This window comes from Coregonus clupeaformis, chromosome 6 (genome assembly GCF_020615455.1).
Source record: "Coregonus clupeaformis isolate EN_2021a chromosome 6, ASM2061545v1, whole genome shotgun sequence".
Classification (NCBI taxonomy): Eukaryota; Metazoa; Chordata; class Actinopteri; order Salmoniformes; family Salmonidae; genus Coregonus; species Coregonus clupeaformis.
Window position 1 is genome coordinate 42,559,692 of NC_059197.1, and position 11,024 is coordinate 42,570,715.

At 43.0% G+C, this 11,024-nt stretch overlaps 1 protein-coding gene across 1 annotated transcript; it reads right to left on the minus strand.

Moving 5' to 3' along the window:
* Positions 1-597: 597 nt before the first annotated feature.
* LOC121568248 (prolactin-releasing peptide receptor-like) lies at positions 598-4,962 on the minus strand. The gene is made up of 3 exons (XM_041878803.1): positions 4,859-4,962; positions 1,909-2,753; positions 598-1,495 (listed from the first exon to the last, which is right to left on the minus strand). Exons 2-3 carry the CDS (start codon positions 2,734-2,736, stop codon positions 1,157-1,159), a joined length of 1,167 nt encoding a protein of 388 aa, XP_041734737.1. The 5' UTR covers positions 2,737-2,753; positions 4,859-4,962; the 3' UTR covers positions 598-1,156.
* Between the last annotated feature and the right edge of the window lie 6,062 nt (positions 4,963-11,024).

Genomic DNA, 11,024 nt, shown 5'->3' on the forward strand with positions numbered 1-11,024 from the left:
GTTATGATTTTGGGTTGAAACCCACTTGTTATCACGACACACTGGGAAATCAGAGTAGGAACTTCGTGCAACACATCCATTTTTTTGGGAGGAGAAATTCACTTAAAAAAACAACTAACCTTTTTAACAGAACATAACACCAAGTCAAGTCACAAACACCAACAGAAATTGCCTCTGGGAATTAATCCATTTCATTAGGCTCAAAGCCAGTGTCTCTGGGTTCAGCAAGTGCCAAGAAAAAGTATGTTGTTTTCTAGCTACGCTACCTAGCAACAGATAAGAAACTAATCCAATTGTGATGTACATTTGGCAGGCTGGGTGCTGTTCCTGGCCTGTCAGTAAACATGGCAGCCATAATGTCACTGTTGGTGACTGTAAAGATAGCACTTCGCTTTGGATTAATTGAGTTCCAGGGAGCTGATTGGGTTTGAGACTGCAGGGAACAACACCTGTTCAAAGATACTCCAACACACCTAACAAGCACTGGGCTGGGCTGGGGATTCAAACCATATGGCCCAGGCAAAGACAAATAGAAGGGGAGGGTGGGGGGAGGAGGGGGGGGGGGGAGAGCTAGGGAAAGGGGGGCAGAGAGAAAAAGAGAGAGAAAGAGGAATCAAAATAAAAGTAAAGCTACATACATTGAAATACATTCGGAAAAAGGGATTAAGAGAGAGTAAGAAGAAGGAGAGAAAGTAAGAAAGATGTCAAAATCAGGCGAAAGCGTAGTAGAATGAGAGAACAACAGAAAAGAGTGAGCTGTCTTTGCAGACTGCTGTCCTCTGTCCTCCTCTGTTTAGTGTGTAATCCATTTGGAGAGTGAGGGGTTCAGAGCAGGGTCATCTCCCCCCTCTGCCACTGCCAGACCTGCATCCCAGCTCAAGGTCGCGACAGTGTTTACACGCTCTGCCTCGCAATAGCTGTGGGACCTGCTCATCGTCTTTGGCAGCAGGGCTGCTGTAGTGACACCCAAGGTAAATAGAATGAACGATCTCTCCGCCTCTCCTCATTCTCTCCTCCTCCCTGTTCCTACAGTGGGTGTCTGGCTGGAGACCCGTTGTCGTCTCTAACTGCGTATATGAGATATATGTAATGGCTGCTGCTATGGTATATGACCTTTGACCCCTACCTATAAACCATGCTGTGGTTCCTGATGCTCTCATAGGGTGCTGTCGTTGGTGGGGTCGGACTCGGGACTGGCGGCCCCCGGGGTCTCCTTGGCGGGGGCGGGGACCTCAGAGAGCAGGCTGAGGCAGGTGGCTGGGTTCCGGGAGGTGCAGCGGGAGAGGAGCTGGCCCCCTGGGGGCCCCTGGCTGCGGCAAGGACACAGGTAGCCCTTGAGGTGCAGCCAGACCTTGCTGTGCAGGGAGGCGTAGATGAAGGGGTTGTAGCAGGCGGAGCTCATGGCCACCAGGTGGCAGCACACCTGCAGCACGTTGACGTAGCGCTTGCCCACGATGTGGTAGTCTGGGTCCAGGTCAAGCAGCAGGTTCAGCACCTGTAGGGAGGGAGGAGAAATACACACAGTCAGGGGTCACATACATTAGGATTACATTGGATTACTTTGGGATTATGTACAGCCTAGGTGATGTAACTGCCCCTAAAATGCTTTTTCATCCTATTTTCTCAAAGAAATCTGCTCAATTATATTAAAATGTCAACAATGTCAGGAAAATTGATGGGCTATCAGGAAAGTGCAGTGGGCTATCATTGTGAGTGCATTGTGCCTGTGCCTGTGCCTGGGTGTGTGCCTGTGTGTGTGTGTGTGTGTGTGTGTGTGTGTGTGTGTGTGTGTGTGTGTGTGTGTGTGTGTGTGTGTGTGTGTGTGTGTGTGTGTGTGTGTGTGTGCGTGTGTGTGTGTGTGTGTGTGTGTGCGCGCACATCCACATCCGTGTGTGCGTGTGTTCTCACCTGCAGGGGCAGCCAGCAGAGGGCAAAGGCAAGCACAGAGGCCACCAGGAGAGAAAAGGTTTTCCTCCTCCTCTGGCTCCAGCGCTGCTGGCAGTGTGAGGGCTCTCCGGGCAGCGTGTGGCGTCTCAGGTGCACTGTAATAGCACAGTAGGACACGCTGACTGACAGCAGAGGGATCATATAGGACGCTACCAGGATACAGCAGGAGTAGAGCAGCCTGAGCTGGCCAGAGCTCGGCCAGAACTCCTCACACACCACCAGCTCCACCCCACGGGGCCTCAGGTCCAGGTAGCGAGTGTGGAAGGAGGGAGGGGCAGCCAGGGCCAGAGACATCCCCCACACCCCCAGCACCACCGCGCCACAGCCCCCCACAGAGATCCTCCTCCTCACTGGGTGGGCCACCACCACGTAGCGGTCCACAGCGATGGCCGTGAGGGACAGCACCGAGGCGAAGACAGTGGCGGCCTGCAGCAGCGGCACCAGGTGGCAAAGAGGGCGTCCGAAGGCCCAGCCGTGGCTGTCGAAGGCATACGAGGCGGTCAGAGGGACGCAGGTCAGACACATCAGCAGGTCGCCGGCCGCCAGGTTACCGATGAAGAAGTTGGTGGCGTTGTGGAGCTTCTTATCAGCCAGGATACAGGCCAGCAGGATGGAGTTGCCTATGCCGGCCACAGCCACCAGGAGGCAGTAGAGGGGCAGGAAGAGGGGCTTGAAGCGCAGCAGCAGCTGAATGCCAGAGAACATGTCCAGGGGGTTGTTGCTGTGGTTCAAGGAGGGGCCTCCAGTAGTGTTGGCCCCACTCAGGACCTCTTCCAGGATGGGATCCATCTCAGTACACTGCTCCCCTATGGCACAAAATAGGGAGTCACTACATTGTGGCAGTTAGGAAAGACTGGAGGAAACATCATCATTTACAGCATGATAGACCAAAGAAGAGGGTTGAACCAATATCTAAGTTCACTTAGATTCCGATTTCAATCTGTTCATAACCATGACCCTCAGTAGCCCCGTCTGCCTTAGCTGCTAACATAATATGTACCAAAGATTATGGATAAACTGACAAGATACATGTCTCTCCGCCCCTAATAATGGGAGTCGTTGTCCACAAAGCGGCACGGCGGGCTGTCTAGCTCCCACCTATCCTTTCTTTGATTGGTGGATATATCTCATTATTGTAATCCTTTTTTAAATATTCAATGAGGGTTGTTGACGTCAACCGCATGTATTCAATGGAGAGAGATGCTATGCTACTAGCCTCATGCCATGAATATGCACAGCCATCTCGAGACAACTCAGATAAAAATATTTTTTTCTCCAAGTTGCCTGGATGTCACGTGTCCTACTTACATCAGTACACTCCTAACAACTTAAGCATTACGACACTTCTATTAGATCAAATAAACCTCACGTAGCAAATTAGCCATTCATTTTTTTGTTTACCAAATCCGACACTCTCCATACATAACCTCCTTGCTTGGTGGGCGAAACAACGAAAAAGCAGCACCTGCTGGTGGGAGACATCTTTTTCACCGAGTTGGGCATCTCTCTTCCTCTTCCTCTATGTATGTCCTAACCCAAATTTCATTTTATTTTTGGGAGGCGGGATGTGTGCGTCTGTGTAAATGTCATATCTTTCCTGTCCAGTCTCTTTAATACCTTGACCGCTCACTTTACTGGCCGCACTCACTTTACTCACTTGGTATAAGCACCAGCGCCTCGGATATGCATCCGCTGTAACAACGCTGTTGCAATGCACTTCATAGAGCTCTTCCAGCCACTTACTTCTGAGCCTTGATGAGAGCTGAAAACCCTCTGATTGCAAATCAGAAGAGCTCTACATCTCATCCAAAACCCAACCATGTCACACCTGCACTGACGCATATTTGTGGGATGAATCAGATGGCTTTATTAATTAAAATGTGTTTCTTTCTAGTTCATTATTTATTAGATTAGGAAAGGAGATTGTTAGTGACCCCCAATCATAGCCTACTATTTGAGGATTTCTATTATGATTGCCCATAATCAAATATGCTTTAGCCAAGAAATACAGAGGTGGGTAGACTGATATACAGAGACAAATAGATGAAGGTTTTTCAGTCGCTCTCAATATGGTAAATCAACAGGTGGTGAGGAAGATGGAGGGATTTAATATGTAGCCTAAGTCATTGTGCTGTGACATGACAAACAACAGTGAATGGTGTCTTCATGCCATAATGTCTAGTGCCTACAGTACATTTGAGTGGATCTTCAGTCACTATCTTTATAGGCTGCATATGTGATGTACTTGTCCAAGCAGAGAGAGACATTGAGATGAAAGACAGTCCTATACTCTTGAGTGATATTGCAGTCTAGTATTGGATGGTATTTCATCTGTGAAATGACCAGGCTCCCTATTTAAAATCTATGGCAACAGAGATAACAATCAAATTGCTCCTGAAACACACTTAATCTGTTGCCCTGCTATCATGATGGACCAATGTCATTATGTCACAGTATCTGATCTAGTACACTGGTGGATCAAGCAGACCACAAAAACGCACAAGAAAAAGACTGGCAAAACTAACACAAATATCAGAATAATAGTCAGAATAATAATACATTTATAAAAAATGGACACATTCCTTTTTTTATCTGTGATTTAACAAATAACATATGATTACATATTCTAATATTTGGTAACATTTGAACCATTAACAATTTAAAAAAATCATCAAACCCATCAAATCAGCCATACATACTGTAGTTTTAGTCCATTTTTTTTGGCCTAAATAAACCTTTTAAAATATAATTTCAAATGTTCACATTTTCTGTATTCCACAACAAAACAAGCAACATTGATTTAAGCTGTGATTATGTGTATTCTGTTTTTTTCTATGCATAAGTGTTGTGCATTGTGTGTAGTGTGTATGGCATGTGTAAGGTGTGTGGAAGATAAGCGAGAGAAGCCTACTTGTACAATGCCTTGCTTTTCCTGAGAGGCAGTATGCGTCTCTCCTCTCTGTCACGTCTCTTCACTTCAGTGACTGTCTCTCTCCTCTTCCTCTCCTCTTCCTCTTCTCTTCCCTCTCTCCCTGTGATGTGAGCGTAACCCCCCCCTCTCTCTCAGAGCCCAGCCAGTGCTTGTCCTTCAGCAGACAGTCTGGGAATGAGGGGTAGCAGGCTGCCACAGACGCTCATATGCACTTAGATAGTGAGAACACTTTCACTCACAGCATATAGTGATTGTAAAGAGAGATTGTGTGGTGCCCCCACACTATCCTCCCTTCTCTCTCTCCCCCTCCCTCTTTTTCTCCCTCTCTACCTCTCCCTCACACCCTCCAGAGATGTCAATCACACAAACTGCATGAATTTCTACATTATTTCCCTCCTAAAACATGTCGCTAACCTCCTTCCGTAAGTGCACAACGCAACACACATAGTTCTCTCTCTTACGCAGTCAGACACAAATCCAAACCTGCATCAAATGATAACAACAGATGAACAACCTGCAATTCAATGTATCTTCAGGCTATCCCTCCATCCCTTTCTGCCTCACACACATGCATGCACACACACGCACACACCACAGGAGGTTGGTGGCACCTTAATTGGGGAGGACAGGCTCGTGGTAATGGCTGGAGCGGAATTAAAGGAATGGTATCAAATACATCAAACACACAGTTTCCAGGTGTTTGATGCCATTCCATTCGCTCCGTTCCGGCCATTATTATGAGCCGTCCTCCCCTCAGCAGCCTCCTGTGACACACACTCACAGTCATTTTTTTTTTAACTTAACGTACAATTGTAAGGTCTCAGATACACCAGTAGCGTTTGCTGGCCGAGAGTACTGAGCACCTCTGAATGTTATTTGCGAATGTTATTTGCGAACTGAGTGGGCACCGATTTTACATGGAGAATCGCATGAAATATTTCAGCAGACGTCTACATCGGGTGGTCCCTAAAACACAGCCTGCTGAATGATCGGTAGACGAATGCTAGATCCACATTTGGTGCGATGTGTGCGAGCGCTAAGGCAACCAATTGCAATAGGATTGTGAGTTTGCGCAACTTGTAGATTAAGATAATATTCAAAGGTAAACGTTTATTATTAATTTTATGAATTTGGCATCCTATCTATAGGGCTAATGTTAGTTTATTTCAATCACTTTGGCACATTTTTCAGATGTAAGTGGTATATTTTCAAAACTCTAAGTACAAAACTCAAAACTGATAACACTTGTAATGCCCCCTATCTTACCTTCAGAACCTTTGATTGCGCATTCATTAGGGTTTCACACATCTTTCACCCCTGAGTCATTCATGCAAAATCTAAGTTTTCTGTGAAATACCATGAGAACATTTTGTTTAGTCACCAATACATCAGATAATGATAGGCTCACCATTTACCATTTAATCCAATAGCAAAAAATAGAAAATACACATTTCAAAACTGTTCTTTTTGAAATGCTGGTTAGAAAGAATAGTAGATAGTATTAAGATTTTCCATACTGTATTTGACTAAAACTTGAAATGCACAATTCTTTAAATAATTTGTATCCAATGGCAGGTTGTGAGCATGCTGAGAAATATGTCAGTCTTACAGTTTCATTATCTTTATATAGCACACATTGGACAAATCATCAGAAATGGGGTATTGTAAAGCAGTTGGCTACTGTAAAAATGTAGCAAGGTGTTATATGCCATTCATGCCCCATGCAACATTGTACAAGATCACCTTTTCTAAATGTCAGCTGATACAGTATCTCCTATCTCTCCTTGAAATTCATCAGCTTACATTGCTTTAGGACTGTACAATTCCAGGAACTTTCAACAAATTCTCTGGTTTTCCAGAAATCCTGGTTGGAGGATTCCCAGAATCAGAAGGCAATAAGCAGGAAATCCAGAATCCTCCAACAAGGATTTATGGAAAACCAGGGAATTTATTGAAAGTTCCCAGAATTTTGCAACCCTACATTGTATCAATTTAATTTATTCACAAGTGTAAGGACCAGAAATTGAAATGGGTTTAGCATATTTATTGAGGAAATATTGAGAATTAGAATGGACCAAATGAAGCCAAGGGCTGCAGATGAAGGATCCAGGAGAGTTCACTCTATAGGGCACATGTGTCAAACTCATTCCACGGAGGGCCCAGTGTCTGTGAGTTTTCGCTCCTCCCTTGTACTTGATTGATCAATTAAGGTCACTGATTAGTTAGGAACTCCCCTCACCTGGGTGTCTAGGTCTTAATTGGACACAAATGTAAAGGAAATAACAAAAACCAGCATACACTCGGCCCTCCAGGGAATGAGTTTGATACCCCTGTAGGGTTTGGCTTGGAGTCTCATCACCATCAGGCCGTGGTAGTTAGGCTGTTGGGGTGAAGGCAATCCCGGAAGAGCCTTAAAGGAACCAAAGTAAAAGGAGAACGACATGGGAGGAGGAGGGATGCAATGCAAAACAGAGAGGAAGAATGACTGTTTGGTCGGGTTTAAATAGGAGGGTAGTGGTGATTAAGTAGAGTGAGAACAGGTGTGGAGGCTGATTAGCAGTTAGTTGCAGCTGGAGCTTGTTTGAGGAGCTACGTTCAAGGCAACTAGTTAAGTGTTGCAAACATTAGGAAGCTGATTGGCAATGGTTAGCGCCTGGTGCTTGTTGAGTTGCTAGGGAGCTGCTTTCAAGGCAACTAGTTAAGGGTTACATTGAAATCTGGTCCTCACCCCTGAATTTTTGTTAGTCCATAAAGGAAAATTCCACCTAAATTATATTTTGGTATTTGTTTCATTAGTCCATTGTTAACATCAGTGGTGTAAAGTACTTAAGTAGTACTTTCAAGTATTTTTACTTAAGTTGTTTTTTGGGGTATCTGTACTTTACTACTTATATTTGACAACTTTTACTTCACTACATTCCTAAAGAAAATAATGTACTTTTTACTCCATAAATTTTTCCTGACACCCAAAAGTACTCATTATATTTTGAGTGCTTAGCAGAACAGGGAAATGGTCTAATTCACACACTTATCAAGAGAACATCCCTGGTCTGGCAGACTCACTAAACACATCCTTAGTTTGTAAATTATGTCTGAGTGTTGGAGTGTGCCCCTGGCTATCCGTAAATAAAAAATATAAATAAATAATGGTGCCATCTGGTTTGCTTAATATAAGGAATATGAATGATTTATAGTTTTATTTTTGATACTTAAGCATATTTTAGCAATTACATTTACTTTTGATACTTAAGTATATTTACAACCAAATACTTTTAGACTTTTACTCACGTAGTATTTTACTGGGTGACTTTTACTTGAGTAAAAGTAAAGATACCTTAATAGAAAATGACTCAAGTATGAAAATTGGCTACTTTTTCCACCACTGGTTGACATAGTCCCAAAATGTTTTGCTTGTCACTTTCAAAAAAATCTTTCCACTTCGTCCTATTGAAGCACACTGGCTGATGGAGAATGATGCTGTATAGTACTATTTACATCCACATAGGATTTGGCTTTACCTTCCAACATAAATTGATATCAAATTGATACAGTGGGGAAAAGAAAGTATTTAGTCAGCCACCAATTGTGCATGTTCTCCCACTTAAAAAGATGAGAGAGGCCTGTAATTTTCATCATAGGTACACGTCAACTATGACAGACAAAATGTGAATATTTTTTTCAGAAAATCACATTGTAGGATTTTTAATGAATTTATTCGCAAATTATGGTGGAAAATAAGTATTTGGTCAATAACAAAAGTTTCTCAATACTTTGTTATATACCCTTTGTTGGCAATGACACAGGTCAAACGATTTCTGTAAGTCTTCACAAGGTTTTCACACACTGTTGCTGGTATTTTGGCCCATTCCTCCATGCAGATCTCCTCTAGAGCAGTGATGTTTTGGGGCTGTCGCTGGGCAACACAGACTTTCAACTCCCTCCAAAGATTTTCTATGGGGTTGAGATCTGGAGATTGGCTAGGCCACTCCAGGACCTTGAAATGCTTCTTACGAAGCCACTCCTTCGTTGCCCGGGCGGTGTGTTTGGGATCATTGTCATGCTGAAAGACCCAGCCACGTTTCATCTTCAATGCCCTTGCTGATTGAAGGAGGTTTTCACTCAAAATCTCACGATACATGGCCCCATTCATTCTTTCCTTTACACGGATCAGTCGTCCTGGTCCCTTTGCAGAAAAACAGCCCCAAAGCATGATGTTTCCACCCCCATGCTTCACAGTAGGTATGGTGTTCTTTGGATGCAACTCAGCATTCTTTGTCCTCCAAACACGATGAGTTGAGTTTTTACCAAAAAGTTATATTTTGGTTTCATCTGACCATATGACATTCTCCAAATGCTGGATCATCCAAATGCACTCTAGCAAACTTCAGACGGGCCTGGACATGTACTGGCTTAAGCAGGGGGACACGTCTGGCACTGCAGGATTTGAGTCCCTGGCGGCGTAGTGTGTTACTGATGGTAGGCTTTGTTACTTTGGTCCCAGCTCTCTGCAGGTCATTCACTAGGTCCCCCCGTGTGGTTCTGGGATTTTTGCTCACCGTTCTTGTGATCATTTTGACCCCACGGGGTGAGATCTTGCGTGGAGCCCCAGATCGAGGGAGATTATCAGTGGTCTTGTATGTCTTCCATTTCCTAATAATTGCTCCCACAGTTGATTTCATCAAACCAAGCTGCTTACCTATTGCAGATTCAGTCTTCCCAGCCTGTTGCAGGTCTACAATTTTGTTTCTGGTGTCCTTTGACAGCTCTTTGGTCTTGGCCATAGTGGAGTTTGGAGTGTGACTGTTTGAGGTTGTGGACAGGTGTCTTTTATACTGATAACAAGTTCAAACAGGTGCCATTAATACAGGTAACGAGTGGAGGACAGAGGAGCCTCTTAAAGAAGAAGTTACAGGTCTGTGAGAGCCAGAAGTCTTGCTTGTTTGTAGGTGACCAAATACTTATTTTCCACCATAATTTGCAAATAAATTCATAAAAAATCCTACAATGTGATTTTCTGGATTTTTTTTCCTCAATTTGTCTGTCATAGTTGACGTGTACCTATGATGAAAATTACAGGCCTCTCTCATCTTTTTAAGTGGGAGAACTTGCACAATTGGTGGCTGACTAAATACTTTTTCCCCCACTGTACATGTATGAAGTAAAAATATAGAAATTGATTTTTGTTCAGCAGTTATCAAACTATATGTTCACTAGGCACTACATAATTTTGGTTCAGTTCAATGTAATTAAGTGATAGTTAATTGTATTCTTAACAAATGACAAGAAAATCATATCAAAATATTGCATTTTGAAAAGCAGATACTTAGACTGAATATGCATGATTTGGTCCAGTGAACAAGTGACTTTGTATGAATTTGTTTGTTGTTTTGAAGCATGAGACATTTTGAGGATCTGTTTAGATTTTTAGTCTTAGACATGTACCACATCCATGTGAAAATTGCACCTAAGTGATTGAAAAAAATCAGTCCTATAAATAGGATGCCAAATTCATGATATTAATATAACTTTTACCTTTGGATATCTTTTATATGAAGGATGGTTGGTTGATTTCAAATTTCATCTTCAAGTTAATAATTCATATGTTGAATTCACGTGTCCATCACAACCAAAAAAAGTTGAAGAATAGGACTGAATCAAATCCAACTTTATTTGAAGTACATTTAAAGTTCAAAGGCACTAAAATATTTTGTCTTGCCCATTCACCCTCTGAATGATGGCACACATACACAATCCATGTCTCAATTGTCTCAAAGCTTAACAATCCTTCTTTAACCTGTCTCCTCCCCTTCATCTACACTGATTTAAGTGAATTTAACAGGTGACATCAATAAGGGATCAAAGCTTTCACCTGGATTTAACTGGTCAGTCTACATCATGGGAAAAGCAGGTGTTCTTAATGTTTTGTACAATCAGTGTATATAATGAATAACATAAACTCAGCAAAAAAAGAAACGTCCTCTCAATGTCAACTGCGTTTATTTTCAGCAAACTTAACATGTGTAAATATTTGCATGAACATAACAAGATTCAACAACTGAGACATAAACTGAACAAGTTCCACAGACATGTGACTAACATAAATTGAATAACGTAACAGTCAGTATCTGGTGTGGCCACCAGCTGC